Source organism: Phocoena phocoena, chromosome 11 (genome assembly GCF_963924675.1).
Source record: "Phocoena phocoena chromosome 11, mPhoPho1.1, whole genome shotgun sequence".
NCBI classification, from domain to species: domain Eukaryota; kingdom Metazoa; phylum Chordata; class Mammalia; order Artiodactyla; family Phocoenidae; genus Phocoena; species Phocoena phocoena.
In genome coordinates this window covers 83,342,481-83,361,380 of record NC_089229.1, presented here as the reverse complement: position 1 = coordinate 83,361,380, position 18,900 = coordinate 83,342,481, and the positions used below count along the sequence as shown (strand labels likewise).

The following is an 18,900-nucleotide window of genomic DNA, read 5'->3' as shown; positions in this document are numbered from 1 at the left end:
TAAGTAGATGGCAATTACAAAGCCTAGGACTGAAGCTAAACTACTAGAGGAGTAGACTGGTCACAAAGTGAGTGTAGGCACAATAGACCATGAGAAACCTACCATTGTATTGTGCTGAGAAGTGGGAGTCCTATGGCCACAAGTCTCTTGCGTCAGCAGAGAAACTGGCTGAAATTCCTCAGAGTGAGGCTTGTTGGGAAAACTCACATGCAAGGGAAGGTGAAAGGCTGGGAGCCCGTCACTCTCCTCTTCTTCCACTTTCTGTCTGCTTGTCACCATGGCTACCTCTCCATCTGCTTCCCCATACGGAGAGGCTGGTCGCTTGGAAGACATCCTGGAAGGAACAAAAGAGGAGAAAATAATGAAACCTCCACATAAATCCTTAATGCCGTTATTGTGTGGTTAGGGGCCATTGTAACAGAAATGCCTTTTTGTGCTGGCAGAGAGCAGGAAACCATCCAAATACCACTGCAAAGCACACGCAATCAGAAACAATGGCCAAGCAGGTAGCAACAGAACAGTGCTTGTTTGTTGTAAGAATAATACACTAATATAGCACTCTCTTGTATTCTGGCTTCTTAAACAAGAGAATTCACCTAAGAACACTGCATAATGAAAGACTGTTCCATTTTAAAGGAAAGAAAAATACCCATCTCATTTTACACTCTGATAGACCCTATTGAAGACAGGACATCTATGAATAGCAAATACTGTTGGCAGTTAAAAGAAGAGAAATAACTAAAATTTCTTTCATCAAAAAATAAAGTAAATGGATGGTTGCCATTATAATGATTTGCATTTTATTAAAAGTAAGATTATTATAAAATGTAGAAATATGTGTTATCAGCAAACCTCAGATCACAAAACAAAAAGTTTGATATTTGTTTAAAGCTTATTAAGAACTGAATAAATTTTACAATCACTGTTAATTCTGAAACATTTGAGGATTTTTCTCTCTCACCTCCCCATCACCCAATTTTGGCATTTAGTTCTAATATAAAATTTGCAAGTAGTAAAAAAGGTAACAATATAAAACTATTTCAGTTTTATTTCCACAGTTCCATGAAATATTTAGATGGGGATTCTCAGATTTATTTATTCCTTAGAATAACTAAGTAAAAGAAAAAAATCAAATAAGGATGTTTTGTTTTGATGAGCTAATGCCTATAGGACAATGCACTTAGATAACTGAACAAAAATTAAATATTTTTTTGTACTTGAGTCTGGTTAAGAATGTTATCAGAGGTTAAAAAATAAGTGGCAAATATTTTTAGTTAAACATAAGAAATCCTTTTCATTAAAAGTTTTACATAGAAGCAGTACAGAGTTAAAATTTTTTATTTTAAAAAAAAAAAAACCTCTCTTGGATTTACAACTTGACCTGAACTTGAAAAAGCCCTAATTTTTGTTCAACAAACAAAGAGTGTTTACAGAATCATCCATTCGTACCCTAGACCAGTAGTATAGGAGGCAAGAAAGTTAACTGCCACATCACTTCCTTCATATATATCACTGATTTTTAAACTTAAAATGTACTACCAAAAAAGGGGCCTCTAATCACCATTGAATAATACTATTCTTAGTGTTAGACGTTTAAAAAGAAAAGGTATTCAAGGGCTGAATATATTCTATGAAGATATAATAGCACAGTAGAAAAAAATAAAGGGAATTAAAATACTGATTCTGCTACTTACTACATGTGAGACTTACTTTAATCTCTATATCAATTTACTCACCTTTAAAGTGAGATGTCATATCTACTTGTAATACTTTTTTGAGAAGGAACTGTTTCCATATGAAAAGTGACTTGTAGAGGAGCACTTTGCTAGGAGTAGACACTCAGTAAACAATAGCTGGTGTTTGTTTTACAAACTTTAAAACTACAGTGTGACCCACCCCCCTCAAAAACAGAGAAGACAAAAAAACCTCCAAAATAACAATGCAGATTGCCTTCTAAGACTTAAAACTGTAAAATCAACATGAAATACAGTCTCCCAATAGAGAAATGCTCCCTGGCCAGTCATACTTGACAGTAAACTGATCAAATGTATTAGCAAGTGTTAAAGAAAAAATGTTAATAGCAAGGGTCTTGATCAGCTGAATAACAGAGGAAAAGGAGGAAATGATAGTGGTTACCATGTAAGCACTGTTTAAAGGAGAAGCAGACTGGGCCAGCACATTTCAGGTATCTTTAGTTCTGATCTCATTACCAAGGTTTACTCCAAGTATACTCTAAGTATGTAGAAAGAGTAAGGGGCTGGAGTTAACAGACTTAGAAAAGTCTTAGTCTTGTTGGCGACACCGTATCTATCACCAAATTGATAGATTAAACTATACATAGTAACTCTTAACACTAGAGAGATTTAACTACCACTGTTTTGTTTCCACGCTCTCCAAGCGAACCTCTGATTCCCGTAAAGAGAATGGAGTAACAGAACAGACTTAAAATACGTAAGGTCTTTGAGAAGTGATCTATCAGATTAAATCAATAAAGAGACTTTTAATTATTTCTTGGTTTCACATGAAGCTTGACTACAAGGAGATCATTCATTTATTACATAAACCATAGTATTTAGGGTCTGTGTGGGCATTACTATTCTTGCTGGAATTAACAGTCTGGTATTTTGGAGCCTACCTCAGTCTTACGTATAATCAGTCTCTTAACGGTCTGAAAATTCCAGGCTACTATCCAGAGTCAGTTTCTGGGTTATCAAAGCAGAAAGCTAGATTAGCTGGCTTTTCCTAAGTTAATACAATTCTATGACTTTCAGAAGGCATGACCTTTTTGCTGACTTCTATTTCATTAACATCATTATTAATAATGATTATGAAAATTAAAAGTCTAAAAGTAGACATAAGGTATATAAGGTAGATAGTTAAGATATTGCTATTCTCAAGACTTCTAGTTCTTTCAATATCTAAATTATCTTTATATCCAACTGGATAAACAGTCTCTCCATTTACATATCACTCTATGAGAAAAAAGTATAAGGTCTAAAACACCATGAAGGAGGCATGGTGCCAAAAGGCAAATTGATCCTAAAATATTACATATTTCATCTTTATTTCAACTCCATTTTCAGAGACTTATAGAATGCTCTTAAATGTGTTGGACTTAAGAGTATTTTTATGCAGTTCAGGTAAAAGATTTCTTAAAGATTTTTTAAATTATTAGAATAAAAATGACTGTGGTTACAGTTCAGTAATAGGCTAGAAAATGAGAAAAAAGTAAAATACATAAATTATGTAAAGAGCTATCAATCTGTTGGTTGCATCATCTATGTCTAGTCTACCAAAGTTTGTCTACCAAAGGGTTTCATTTTGGATAGAAGAAAGTCTCAATTTAAAAAAAAGCATTAAGGAGGCACTGAAAATTTCCATGTATTGTCTGTGTGGGATATGTAGGGTTCCAATACCTGCAGCTTCCACTACACGTCTGTGCTACAGTCCAAGGACACCTTAGAACAACTTGAGTATCTAGGCTGAGCTATGCTCTTCTGTATTCGTTCAGAGATGATTTTTGTCATTCCTGTGGTAGGTGCTAGACCTACCAATGAACAAAACTCAGACTTCAAAGAACCTGACACGAGATTGACAAATACAATCTAGTGTGAAACTAACTTCTGGAGTTAGTTTATAACTATCACTATTATAGTTTATAATAGTAGTCTTTAACTCACTTTTTTGTGTGTGGACAAGAAAATCTTCTTGAAAGAACTGATGTCTAATTCCAGGACCAAAGGGAATCTTTAAATCATCAACAACCCTTTACTCACTACCTACTATGTGCAAGACTATTCTCTAATGGGAATAAAAAAGTGTAATTCAGGGTCTCTGCTTTAAAAGCTTATGAATGGGACTTCCCTGGTAGCGCAGTGGTTAAGAATCCACCTGCCAATGCAGGGGACATGGGTTTGAGCCCTGGTCCGGAAAGATCCCACATGCCGCAGAGCAACTAAGCCCATGTGCCACAACTACTGAGCCTGCGTGCCTAGAGCCCATGCTCCACTACAAGAGAAGCCACCGTAGTGAGAAGCATGCTCACCGCAAGAAGAGTAGCCCCAGCTAGCCCCAACTAGAGAAAGCCCACGCGCAGCAACGAAGACCCAATGAAGCCAAAAAAATAATAAAATAAAATAAAATAAAAAGCTTATGAACTGTTTGTGAAAATTTTAAATAAAACGAGAAATAATGATGAAAGACAGTTCAGGTTAAGGGCCAAATGACATTATAATTAAGCACCCAAGGGCTTCATGAAGGCCAAAGCATTGTGAAATGCTTCAGGGAATCACTGAACAGTTGGATTTTGAGGGAAAAGAAGGACAAACAGAAACCTTGGGATAAAATGGAGATGGAACCTTATGTAGGAAGTCATGATAAAAGAAAAGATGCAGAGATGGTTTTAGGATGTATAATATAAATTTAAGTTTCAAGCTTACTTAGGAAAAGGGGAGACACAGGAATATAGACTAAATCCCATTTCTAGTCTATAACATTCCTGGAGTTGCTGAGTTACATGAATGTAACAGATAAGAAAGAGACTCCCTTGTAAGGGGCGACTTGGTCTTACAAGGAGTCACTTTTCCTCCAGCTGTCCCTGGAGAAATCTGCACAACCAGGTCACTCTAGTCCATACGTGAAAGTAATTTTAAAACTACTGGAGTCCTTTGCTACTGGCTAAAGGCTGTGTAAATAGGATGTCCCCAACTGTATTCGGATATATACAGCAAACTTAGGGGCAGAGTAAATAAAAGACGTAATAAGACTGCAACAGAAATCTAAACCAGTGGTTTTCAACTTTGAATACACATTGGAACTATATGGAGAGGTTTAAAAATATACTGCTGCCTGGGTCCCACTGCCAGACATTTCGATGTTATTGGTTTCAGAATGCACGCAGGGTATCAGAAATTTTTAAAGCTTCCAGGTGATTCTAATGCACAGTTAAGGTTGCAGACCCACTGTGCTAGTCAGAATAATGCCTCTCACCCAAGGTGTCCAAGTCCTAATCCCTGAAACCTGTGAATATGTTTCCTTATAAGGCAAAGGGACTTTGCAGCTATGATTAAGTTAAGGATCTTGGGATAAGGAGACGATCCTGGATATTCTGGGTGGACCAAAAGTAATCACAAAGATCCTTATAAGGGTGGGAGGCAGGAGGATCAGAGTGAGAGAGAGAGAGATTGGAAGATACCACGTGGCTGGCTTTGAAAATGGATGATGCGGTCGTGAGCCTCTTAGGAGGTAGAAAAGGTAATGAAACAAACTCCCCCCTAGAGCCTCTAGAAAGAATGAGCTTTGCCAACACCTTGAATGTAAGACTTCTAACCTCTAGAACTGTTAAGTGAAAACATCTGTATTGTTTAATGCACTAGACTTGTCATGATTTGTTACAACAGCAACAGGAGACTAATTCACCACTAACTTAAATATATTTCTTTCATACTTGGTATTTTCTCAATCTGAAGTCCTCCTACCCCATATATACACTTTCTTGTTCCCTCACTTCATTTAGTTTTCTGCTCCAACATCCCTTCTCAGCCTTTATCACCTGACATATTTAATTATTTTATTTCTTTGTTTATCTGTCTCTCCCACTATAAGATCCAGGAGGGCAGACTTTAGTTTTGTCCACAGCTACTTACCCAGGACTTACAATCCTTTCTGAAAATAGTAGTCTTTCAATCAGTATGTGCTTAATGAAAGCTACTAATTAAAACCAGCAACTCTCTTACTATTCTCTAACTGTAGATAGTTGTAAGATCTACTCTTACAGGACAAGTATGCTTAGAAAATGCTTTAATATTGTCAGAAAAAATAGGAAATCCAGCTCAGTGATAACACTATATTTCTTTTCAATAATTTCTATGTAAAGGAATTGGTAAACCTTGCTTAATCAGGTTTCTTAAGTACTTGTAAAAAAAATCCTACAGCTCTTTTTAAAATGTAATAAGTAAAAGACTATAAAAGTGAAGTAACTTTATAAAAAATGTTACAGAGTTAATTATTAATAGGTCTATTATTGAGGAATCATCTACTTACTGCCTTAAACTTAACTCTTGTCTGCTCAGGATATTTTCTTTGCTGCAATTATTCTGGAAAATGACAACATGCACAAGGTCAAAGAAATGTGTTATGTGGAACAAGCACAAAATGGAAGACTCAGAATGGGAACTGCTTTCTGTATATAATAGTTACCCTTTAAAGTTTCTGTATTTCTCTAAACATTTTAACCTTTGACTAGTTAATTCAGAGATAAAGTCCTAGGAAGCAGTGCCTTCTACTGGTTATTCTTTTGGAATGATAATATTGTTTCCTTTAAGGTTTGCAGTTATGCATAAAAAAATATAAAAAATACTTATCTCTAAAAAAACAAACTAAAATCCCAGGTAGTATACAAAGCCTTCCCTAACCACCATGGTTGAAGTGGCTTTTCCCCACCTCAAACTATATCATCAACTCTTGCTAGAGGCCACCTGAAAAAACTGAACATCAGTATAACCTATGACATTGATTCAATAGCTTATATTTTTTTCCTATCTTCTTATTAGTATCTAAAACTAGAACACAAGATTTTAACAAGTACAGGTCTGTTTTTGACCACTTCATGTGATTTTTCCGAGCTGAACATGTCTTTCCAAATTGTATTTTTTCCCTAAACAGTCTAATCCTCTATACTGAATGAATTACAATTAATTATATGGCAGCACAATTCCTAGCACATAGTTGGCACTCAATGTATTTTTTTTTTTTTTTTTTTGCGGTATGCGGGCCTCTCACTGTTGTGGCCTCTCCCGTTGCGGAGCACAGGCTCCGGACGCACAGGCTCAGCGGCCATGGCTCACGGGCCCAGCCGCTCCGCAGCATGTGGGATCTTCCCGGACCGGGGCACGAACCCGTGTCCCCTGCATCAGCAGGCGGACTCTCAACCACTGCGCCACCAGGGAAGCCCTCAATGTATTTTTATATGAGTAAATGAATGAATTGCCTGAGTGTCAATTTTGTGTCAGGCAAGTTACCTTTGTGTTATGGAGGAAACAGGCAACTTAGATATGAAGAGCCTTCTGGTTTGCTTTTAAGGATGTACTGTAGAGATGGAAAGAGAAGACATATATATATCCACTCATTCACACATTCATTCATGGAAAAACATTTATTGAAAGATTATCAGGTGCTTATAGATAGAAATATAATTAAGAAATCCAGAAAGAATATTTTAATGTAAATGGCTTTTTATAAATATGAGTACTATGGGGGATAGATAATAGAGAGATAATGTCCTGCTTGAAATAATCAGAGAATGCTTCCTACATATCAGGAGAATTCAACAGGGCAATGAAGGATGGATCAGAATCAAATAGACACAGAGAAGAGAAGATTCCAGATAGGAGAAATGACATTAGCAAATTAAAGAAATTTATAGAATGATACAGGATAGTAAGTAGAATGGTTTGGCTCAAGCAGTAGATTCCAGGAGGAGTAAAAGCAGATAAGGATGGAAGGTAGGTACCAGACGATAGTGATTCTGGCTAAATCCTAACAATTGTGAACGGCTACACCAAATGTGAAATTGATACTGAAGGTATAAGGAAACTGGAGATGATTTCTGAGCTACACAGTAACATAATCAAAATTACATTTTAGGAAGAAAATCCCTCAGAAATTAGTAACTGATAGAAGTTTGAGGGTGGAAACCAGAGAAGGGGAATGAGTGGGTGAGATAACTCAAGGATAAACAGATTACTTGACTGTGTAATTTACAGAACAATACTGCTGATAAGAAAAATACATAAATTAGAAAGAAAGGTCAACTTGGAGACAAATATTAAATTCAGTTTTAGAAAAAAATCCTTGTTGATTGGAGGATTTTAAAAAGAAATAGCAGATAATCAGAAAACGCGGGACTTCTGTGGAAGTAACTCAGTGTAATCTTTTAAACACAGGTAGAAAGTTAACCAATAATTGTAATTATTTCTCATTGACTTCTTCCACAATGTTCTGATTCAGTATTTTTATTATTCTTGATTTATAGAAAAGAAAACTGAGTCATAAAGTGGTTAAATATCTTTTGTTACACTATTCGGTCTTTGCACTATAATAACAGCAGTTCAAGAACAGAACCGTCTCTCCAAGAGAAAAACAGAGAGAAAATAGAGAATTGGGAAGTGGGGGGGTGGAATCTGAATTTTGTAGTCCATCAAACTTTGGGAGACCAGTATATGAAAAGGACTGAGCACAGAAGACAGATAAAGAGAAGTCAAAGTGATATACAAAAAATGTAATTATTGTCTAAACGATTCTATAAAACTAAACATTCAGAATATGAACTTTAAAGATTCTGGACCATGACGTTTATTTAATTTATAACTTCCATTGGTTGCTCTCCTAAATACTCACTTTTAATATTCACCCCCTCATGTTAAATTTTAAGCATGGCAGAACACATTTCAAAAACAACTAAAATATTTGAAAGGATGCATCTTCTTTTACAAAAGAAAAATTACAAAATAAAATAAAAATTGGTAACCCTTCATATCCAAAGATTATACTACTTTTCTAGAAGTTATGTGCCACTAGTTTTTCTAGTAATAAAACTACTTGTTCAGAACATTTACATTTACTTGTCTGGTTGCTTTTGTAATTAAAGTTATTGTGAGAAGGTTAATCAAGATTAGGAATTAAACTCTACTGTTTTTCAAAGATTTTTTTCACAATAGAATGTTACCTATTCCACATGGGAAATCAACATAGACATTTAGCATGAATGGACAGGTTTTAATTCATATGAATGAAAATAACCAACACTCCTTTGTGACTTATAGATTTACACAAACTTAGCATATCATTTTATTAAAGAAAAAAATCAGTTTCATTATTTTTATCTATAAATCTCAACTATTATTATTTATATCTTATGGTTTATGCTTTCTTTTTCCCTCTTCCATGTTTTGATCATCTTCATTTTCCCACTAAGTTTAGAGTCAGCTGGGTGTTTACCCTGTGAATTCTATGTAAACTCTGTAACCAAGTCTGTCATATGTAATATTCAGAGGTCTTTTAGATAGAAAATTGATTTGTGGTAAACATGTAGTCTTTCAAGTGTTTACATTTTTCTTCTCTTTTCTATAAATTTTCTTTGCCATCAGTTTCTCTTATAGAACATGCCAATCTATACTCTCTATCCATTGATTCCCACATACAAAGACCACATTCATTATACTGTTTTTTAGAAGCATGAACAAGTTCATCAGGTCCTGGCATACACTATAAATGGAAGCAGAAACACAGATTTCATAGAAATATAAAAACAGACAACATAGGGTAATAAGTAAGACTAGATTCCCCTGTAATCTTTACTATATACATTTCACCAGAAACTTATTTCTACTAGTACTTACAAACACAATTTACCACAACATTGAAATCTAAAAACAAAAGCAATTTTTGAGCTATAGCTACTTAAGAATAAAGTTATTATTGTTTTGAAATATAATTTGAATTTACAGAAAATTTAATAAATGTTACAAAAGTTTAAACTGTACTTAAAACTGTGTTAATTAAAAATGTTGTAGTCACCAAGAACTTTCAAAGTGACCTTTACCAGGGCTGATCCCCATGTTTACCTTGTCATATGTTTGGTTTCTGAGATGCTCTCTTCACTGAGATCAAGTAGTTCCTTATGCTCTTCCCTTCTCTCTGATAAGAAGAGCACCACTCTGAACTGCTTCACCACCTTTCTGCCTTCTCTTTACTAGCATCCCTCTCTCACCGAATAGTTTTCCCCAGCCTTGTCCAGTCAGAGAAAGAGGAGAGGATAAGAAGAGAAAAAATGAAGAGGTAGAGAGTTTTCAGAGGAAAGTGTGGAAAAGGAAAAGGAAAAAGTATCAGAAATTAGAGAGAGAGAAGTAAAGACTCAGAAACAGAACTTAATTCTTGTCAATATCTGAAAGAAATGAGTTCCTCTTTATTAGTTGGACACAAGATATTTCAGAATTGAAATAAATGGACCTAAAGTATGCAATAAAACGAACTTTAAAATGTCCATTTGTTTTTGTATTCTAAATGGGAGAGACAAATACCGAAGGTAAACATTTAGAAACAGTTTATGATAGCAAAATTGCAGGCTACAATGATTCAGAATTCAAAATTTGATTCCTTTTCTACTTTCTTTTACTGTCTCACTAATTGTAATCACTACAAATTGACTCCAAAGTTAGACCACATGTTATTGGATGAAGATCGCAAGAAAATTTTCTAAATAAGAAGATTGCTTTATTATGAGTAACCTAATAGCTGGGCTCTAGAGCCAAAACTTACCTAAACAAATGTATCTGCCAGCTAAAACTTACCATTTTATGTTTTAATTTTAAAGTTAAGTGCCTACAACAAAAGTATTCCTGATAAATAAAAAGGTAGAAAGAGTATTAAATTTAATTAAACTCTATTCTAATCATTCTATAATGTTCTAATACTTAGAAAAAATAGAGTTCATTGTAAGTCTGATAAGACTGAAAGAAAACTGGTTAGGCAAACTTTTATGGCTCCAAGATACAGTCATTTTCATAAAGAGAAGAGCTAGTAAACGTTTTTACAGAACTCTATATTCTTTTCAAGAACAATTATCAAAACTTTTCTCATCATTTACAGCCCAAGAATATGGTAATAAGCATTTTTTACTTTAAAAAACCCTAACTTTGACTTGTTCAATAATTGCTAAAATTTAATTTCCTTATCTCAAAAACAGTAACACCTATACTTGAGTTATTAAACATTTGATCAGATTCTTCTTAATCACCAAATACACTACATTTCAGCCAATCTACTTGAAGAAAACGATAGAAATGGTTAAGACCTTTAAATGTTGAAGAGAAATTTCTTTTACATTGTAGGTAAAATGACCAAATTAATGAGTCTGGAAGAAAAAAAACATAAATACTAATCTGTTGTAAATTATTTAATTTGTGTATTGTTATACATATGTCATTAATCAGAAACAAGCAGAAAAATAATGTTTAACCTTCAGCTACCTACAAGTTAAAAATGTTAAAAGTCCTTGTGTTCTGATTATTTAAAAATTATTTGAAATAATCTAGCATTAAGATTTGTGGTTCTGAAACTTGTTATTATAGTTAGAGAGGCTATACTCTTTAAGGAAATAAAAAGCTTTTTTCCATTTGAGCATGGGTTTAGCTCTAAGTCCACAGGATGTGGAGGGATGATTTAAATTTTACATCAAAATTGTGACTGCACTAGACTTTTTTCCCCTTTCTCAAGGGAGGCATTGTTCTTGCCTTTCCATAACCAGGCGTGACAGCGCCAGACTGGAGTCACAAGGCTGGTCTCTGAGTCAGCGTGAAAGTGCTCACCTCCTGAGTTTCCCCAGATGCTCGGCTCCTTGTGAGTCTGAAAGCCGAGCACTGAGTAGCCACACGCTCCATTCCTGGGACAGATACAGGATTAAAGGGGAGAATCTAGGGATTAACAAAAGCTATCTCTTCCTATACACCTTGTGAAACTCTTTTATTAATAGTAAGAAGTAACAACAAAAAATGAGTACCATTTTTCTGAATCAAAAGTTGGGACAAATTGTCTAACAAGTAATTGTATGCTTTGAGTTAAAGAAATAAAGTCTAAAAAATCAGAAGCCTGTTGAAATTTTCTGAGACACATGGTTGCCACATGTATAAATTTCAGGTTATACTTAGTTGGATAGAATAGTGGAAGAATAATGTATGAGATGTGTATCCATTCTCAAGATCTCTAAGAAGGTATCTTTAAAAGCTGTCTGTAGAATACCTGTGAAGGACAATCTTTTCTGCTATCAGAACAATTGCTAGTGAAACAGGGAGTAATTCAATTCCTATTGTTCTATCCTTGACCTTTTAGAGAAGTTTGAGAGGTGTCTTTGTGTGTGTGTGTGTGTATGTGTGTGTGTGTGTGTGTGTGTGTGTGAGAGAGAGAGAGAGAGAGAGAGAGAGAGGGAGAAGAAGAAGAAGAAGAAGAAGAAGAAGAAGAAGAAGAAGAAGAAGAAGAAGAAGAAGAAGAAGAAGAAGAAGAAAGAGGAGGAAGAGAGAAAAGACATTTACTGTCAAATTACATATCAATGGGCCTTAATATTCCATCTTTTTTTACAGAACCTCTCTATTAAGGATTAGACAGGACCATTTTAATTTAACCATAATCATATGCTAACAACTTTCATTTACTATATAACTCAAAACTATTTGGTTGAAAGTTGTATGTATTTTGAAGGAAAAAAATAAAGAAGTATAAACAAACTTCTTCCAATTCATTAATTCATAAAAAATAAAGAAAAAAAGCCAAAGAAAATGTATTTCTAAATATTACTACTACAGTGAGTAGTACTAATGTCTTAATTATTGTTTTCTAAAATAATGCCAATTTTTTTCATGTTTACCTCACGAGGATGTATAAGTGTCTACATATGTTCACATATATATATGTGGACATGTTGGTAATAACCTATAAAAAGTTCACCATATGTATCGTATTCATCGTAAAAGAAGATAGCATTTCCTTCATGAACATCACTGGTCAGGTAAGGTGCATATGTCCCAAAAAAAATCAGTTTGAAATATTTTCCACAATAATATCATTAAGTACTTATTTTGAGCGCGCCCCCCCCGCCCCGCCCCGCACCGTCTCCTTATCTGCGTGCGCTTCCTCTCACCGTGTCCACCCCCGCTCTTGCTCTCTCTCCCCTCTCACGTTACTGGCTAAGTCTAAATAAATAGCAAATTGTTCCATAATCAAAAGTGACTTATTCTTAGCATGGTAGATGTCTTGAAATAAAATCTGTGGCATGTTTAATTTATTTAGGATCTAATAATGATGACAAAAATAATTAAGTAACCAGTCTAGTTTTAATTTCTTTTGTTTTCAAAGGTCACTGTGAAATCGAGCAAGTTAAGCTTCCAAAAGCAAGCCTCTAGAGAACGGTGTGTTGCTTTTCCCCAGCGGAAACAAGAAAGGAGGCTCACAGCTAAAAGGAGCACTGAACATCAGCGTCAGATTGCTTGAGAATGACTGTCGAAGTAGCCCAGTGAAGAAAAATATTATGACCCCTACCCTCTTTGGAATCCAAATAACCCCGACAAGAAAAAGTTTATACACTGCTCAACTCTGGTCAATTTAGGGGACTCATCCTTTCTTTCCATGCCCAATATAGACTTGGTTCCAGCCTGTTTCTACAACAGCTGTTGAAAATGAACAAAGTAGAAAATATTTATGTTATATTCAAAAGAGACAGCAAAGAACATATATACAGTGCACAAAGCTTTCCTAGGACAACAGCTTCTGATGTGAAAGACAGGCACACTAGGCAAAGACAAATTTTCTGAACTTCATGGCAAGATGAAGAATTTGCCATTATAATCTTGAGAAGTCCAAAAATAAGGGTGCAGTGCCAAAGACGATGAGCATCTATCAACCCAAACTCCAAAACAGCGGGATGCAGCTATGGTTGATGTTGTAAGAATGCTGAGCCTCTTCATTTGGTTCCTTTCATGCCAAAGCTTCTTTGCTTGGATGAATATGAATTAAATCCATAAGCTTTCTTATTTTTCTAGCTTGACCCCTAAACTCATTTTACATCTTAACTGTTTATCTTCTTCCCCCATTAATCCTCCTGGTTTTAGCACATTCCCTGTTGTTTTTAGGGGGAAAAAAAAAAACTTTAAAAGTATGGTTCATATTGCCACCGTGGACGAGTTAGGAATGATAGCTCTTTTCTATAAATGGGTACAAACTAATCAGTAGGAACTTAAAGGCTACCAGTTTCCTGCCTCTGAAATAAAAATTAAAAGGATATGGCATGTACTGTAGAGAAGAAGATCATTAAACTCTTATAAAGGTATGACAAGTATAAAGACACAAGAAGATGCCAGTATCAGGTTTACACTAGATTTAAAATTGGGCTAACAGTAATGTCACTAACAAGTTCTCATGAAAAAAAAAGTTAAAGTATGTTTTATACTTATGTATAAATATTATGTATTTATTATGTATAATAAATTATATGTATAAATTATATGTATAAATATTATGTATAATATTATGTATAAATATTATGTATACTTATTTATACTTTTTAAAATCAATAGCTTTTCCTATTTGCTTTCTCTTTTCAATCAGTTCTCTGGCTAAGCACACACAATGTAGATGTTCTTTAAAATACTATGTCACTACAATAGAAATGTCTAATTTTAACTGTAATTTTAGTCAGTAAGATAGCTGAGTTCTTTTCTATTTTGTTTATTAAAACGTAGGTGATAAGAAACTTTACTGATTAACACAATTTTCCCATGTCACCATAAAATCTTCAGTACAAAAAACAAAATTTTAAAGGTGTTTGCTTTACAAATCCCTAAAAGGAAAACTAATCAAACAAAGGCACATCTTTAAAGGTGGAATCTTGCACTTCAATAGAGTGTTTACCATTTACCATTTTATAGGTGCTCTGCCATACTTTCTGCTGTTCTGTAGTATTTCCCCCAAAGCTGAACAAAGGCCCAGCTGTATAAACCAGTCCTGTCAAAGAACACAGTTAAGGGATGGATAAAACAGGGAGGGGTGTCTAACATTTTGACCACTGTCTGAGCTTATGAGGATAAAGGAGCCTTGATGGAGAAAAGTAATCATCCATTGCTGTTTTTTTTAACCTCATTACCACATGCTAGAACATTTTTTTCCACTACCCAAACACCCCCATTCCAATCACCCACAACTGAAAGACCTTTGTGTTCCAAAGGGAACAGAATCCTCCCCAACCTCTTCTTCCCTCCTCTTTTTATGTTGTTTGTTTTGTTTTGTTTTTGTTTTTTTGTTGATGGCACATTTATGGAGGCATGATCATTTAAAGACTTCTTAAAATACTAGTTTCCTCTCCATGAAACCATCCACACACACGGTTCCCCGAAAACATTCTTAATGGCTATATAAACTTACTTGCTTCGGATTCCTCTTTACCAAAATATTATCAACTGCTTTTAATTGCAAGATAGTCACTTCTGCTAAGGACTCTAGAAAATGGCACACTCCTTTAAAAGATAGTAAAGCATATCTGAGATAAAATATAACGCTGAAGTCAAAGGTATGTATCTTACATTTTAAAGAATGTGTTTCCATAGAATATGAAGGGGATTAGTTACGTGCACACTCAAGAGTGTGTAACAACTGTGAGAAACGGTTCTGAAGTCTGAAGGAAATTTAGCCTGAGCTAATTAATCCTTTTAAAACCTGGCTCTCACGTGTCTAAGAACGTCAAACCATGGGACAGATTTTCCAGAGATTTAAATATGCATTTCCTATTTTCAGGTTTGTCATTCTTACATACTATGCTGACATTATTTATAAAGGACTAAAGCCAAATCTCACTCAAAAAGAGCTACTGTAACTGCACTGGTTCAAGAGTCAGAGAAACACATTAAATGCCCAAGGAGATCCCTGGGCAAGAGCCACGAGGACCTATATGGAGAGAGCTGTATCATCTGTAAAGTTAGTTCTATTTCAGGATGTCCTCTGAGGTTGGGACAAATATTTGAATGTTTTTAAATCCTCTATTTATCCGAAGACTGCTGCAGCTGCAGTGCAAGGCTTTTTCACACTGCCCTATTAACGACCTAAAAGGATTATCCGTTTTTACATGAGGTAAAACGTGATTCCTTCACCAATCTGTATACTTTTCTATTCAACATGAAACGTATATTTAGAATACAAAACAATACAAAACATAGTTTTTTTTAGAGTTCTGAACTACAGTTGCTTTCAGAGTCTATCTCTTGCCACATTCATGGCTGGTGTAGGTACTAGAGCAATAGTCATGCATATTCCAACTTGCTTCACGGGGTAGTCTACTTCCAGAAATAATTGAATAATCCCCTTCTAATAAACATCTGGTTCTTAAGAAACAAGCTGAACATATCCAAGTGTATCAAAAACAACACCTGCCAATGTCATATTTAAATAATCATTCAGAAGAAAGTGGAATACAGGGAAAAAATTATATGCTCCATCGAAAAAGGGAGCAATGTTTAAAAGCTCACTTCTTTACCATTATGAACTTCTCACCTTGCCTTTCCTTAAAATACTTACTAAACTCTCCAGAAACATTTGCAGGTAACACCCACTAAGATATTATTTTAAAAAGGAAAAGCAAACTACAAAAGATAGCACAACCCTGTGACATCTTACAAAAATTAATATTAATTTAAATGATTATTATATATAAAGCAAATGTCCTCAATTTCAATACATTTTCCAAAGAGAAAATGTATTTTGATAATACTGTAACATGTCTTCATGTTTACAAACTTTCACCTAAATGAGCAACAGTCTTAATCTGCTCAAACTTGTTCTGTCTTTTTTCCTCCATATTTTTGCATTCTTGTTACTTGAAATAACTTATTAATAAAAACCTATAATGGGGCTTCCCTGGTGGCGCAGTGGTTGAGAGTCCGCCTGCCGATGCAGGGGACACGGGTTCGTGCCCCGGTCTGGGAGGATCCCACATGCCGCGGAGCGGCTGGGCCCGTGAGCCATGGCCGCTGAGCCTGCGCGTCCGGAGCCTGTCCTCCGCAACGGGAGAGGCCACAACAGTGAGAGGCCCGCGTAACGCATAAAAAAAAAAAAAAAAAAAAAAAAACCTATAATGATTCAAATCTCTATGGAAGTACATCTTTAAAATATTGTATACTTCTTGTTATACACATATCCTTGCAAAAAGCAGTAAGAACAATAGTATGGTGAGAGGGACCGAAGATATCTTCTAGGACATATTTATTCCCTTCGGTTTCAGAGAGGTATGGATGACTCTCATTAATTGTGCACTGATACGTACCCGTCACTGTGCCAGATGCTTTACGTATACATTTTCTGGTCATCATAACAACTCTCTATTTGACTACAGACTTATAGGTAAGAGTTAAAATCATAACCCTCTTAGAAGGAAACACAGCAGTAGATCTTCATGGCCTTTAGTTAGGCAATGGTTTCTTAGATTTGACACCAAAAGCATAAGAGACGAAAGGAAAAATTGATTAACTGTCCTTCCTCAAAGTTAGAAACTTTTGTGCTGAACATGACAAGATGAAGAAAGTAAAAAGACAGCCCAAAGAATGGGAGAAAGTACTTGAAAATCCTTGTCTGATAAGGGACTTGTATCTAAAATATATAAAGAATGCTAACAACTCATGTATATACATAAATATATAAAGAATTATTGTACCACTCTTGTAATAAAAGGACAAATAATCCACTTTTAAAATGGACAAAAGATCTGAATAGGCATTTCACCTAAGAATATAAACAAACGATCAATAAGCAAATAAGATGCTTAAACCACAATACTTCTCATTCACTAAGATGACTAAAATTAAGAAGACAGACAATAACAAGTGTTGGAGAGGATGTGGAGACATTGGAATCATCATAGATTGCTGGTAGGAATATAAAATAGTGTGACTTCTTTGGAAAACTTTGGCAGTTTCTAAAAAGTTAAATATAGAATAACCATACTACCCAGCAATTCGCCTCCTAAGTATATACCCAAGAGAAATGAAAACATATCCACACAGAAACTTGTACACAAATGTGCACAGCAGTATTATTCATAATAGCCAGAAAAGTAGAAATATGGCAGATATCCACCAGATAATGAATGGAAAAACAAAATGTGGCATATCCATACAATGTAACATTATTTTGTAATAAAAAGGAATGAAGTAGTGATAGATGCTACAACATGAATGAACCTTGAAAACATTATGCTAAGTGAAAGAAGCCAGTTTTTAAAAAAGACACATATGGTATGATTACATTTGTATGAAATGTCAAGAATAAGCAAATCTATTTATAAGGAAAGTAAATTAGTAGTTGTCTAGGATAGGGTTGTAGTGGAGATGGAGGAGAATGGGGAGTGACTGCTAATGGGTATAAGATGGCTTTTAGAATGATGAAAATATTCTCAAATTCAATTGTGATAACTGAATAACTGTGAATATACTAGAAATCATTGAATTGTACACTAAGTGGGACAATCTTACGGTATGAGAATTATGTCTCAAAGAATTTTTAAAAACTCTACAAAGTAGACATTATTGCCTCCATTTTACCTGTAGAAACTGGCTCAGAGCTATTACATAATGCTGATAAGAGTCTTGCATTTACAAAGTGGCTGAATTAGAATTTGGAGCTAGACCTGATCCAACTATTATCACATTTTCATTATGGAACATCTTTTCATGAAGAAACATAAATATATGCTTTAAAATTGATTTTTTTCTGCAAAGAATTAGAAATATATTTATAACTTCTGTTGCTTTTATTTGAATGCAAGTTTTTATCGAACACTGTTCTTAGACCTATACCAAGTAAACATTCTTTTTTCTTCTAACTTTTTTCATTAGGTTCTTTTTTTAGCACCCTCTGCGATGCCATCTTCTTGGAACCATGATAAGCTAATATTTAACAATTGTTCTAAAAGATAACTGTGCAGAATCACAACTCATTCCTAATGTACACATAGGGCGGATGATATCCTGTTCTCCCAGGACATGTTCCCAGTGGTAGGTTATCAATTTTTACTTTGGTTCATACTAATTTCTCCACTTAAATGCTTAGAAAAGATAACATATGTTATCACACTGCCAAAACAATTCAGTCTGGAGCAGTCTGATCCGGAATTTCAATCTTGTCAATACAGGTAAAGCTTTGCTAAGGCAACTTAACCTTCAGTTTATCTGAGGAAACTTCTAAAGGAATCACAACCTTTGTAAATAATTTGTGGAACGATCTCCAAAATAATTATCATTAACTGTTAATATGTGTTTCTTCCATCCTCAAGCTCAAGATTAATTCATTTCCTATGAAATCAACTATTGT

The 18,900-nt window shown here is 34.8% G+C and overlaps 1 protein-coding gene across 3 annotated transcripts in view; it reads right to left on the bottom strand.

Annotated features, from left to right (window-relative positions):
- Window positions 1-18,900, bottom strand: part of SOX5 (SRY-box transcription factor 5) — a 401,670-nt gene that overhangs the window by 347,117 nt on the left and 35,653 nt on the right. For 2 of the 3 annotated variants that reach the window (XM_065886528.1, XM_065886531.1), the window contains exon 1: window positions 103-333. In XM_065886528.1, the coding sequence (XP_065742600.1) occupies window positions 103-333 (231 nt within the window). Of the gene's footprint in view, window positions 1-102; window positions 335-18,900 lie in introns of those variants that run through there. The other variant, XM_065886530.1, reaches the window with a different exon arrangement.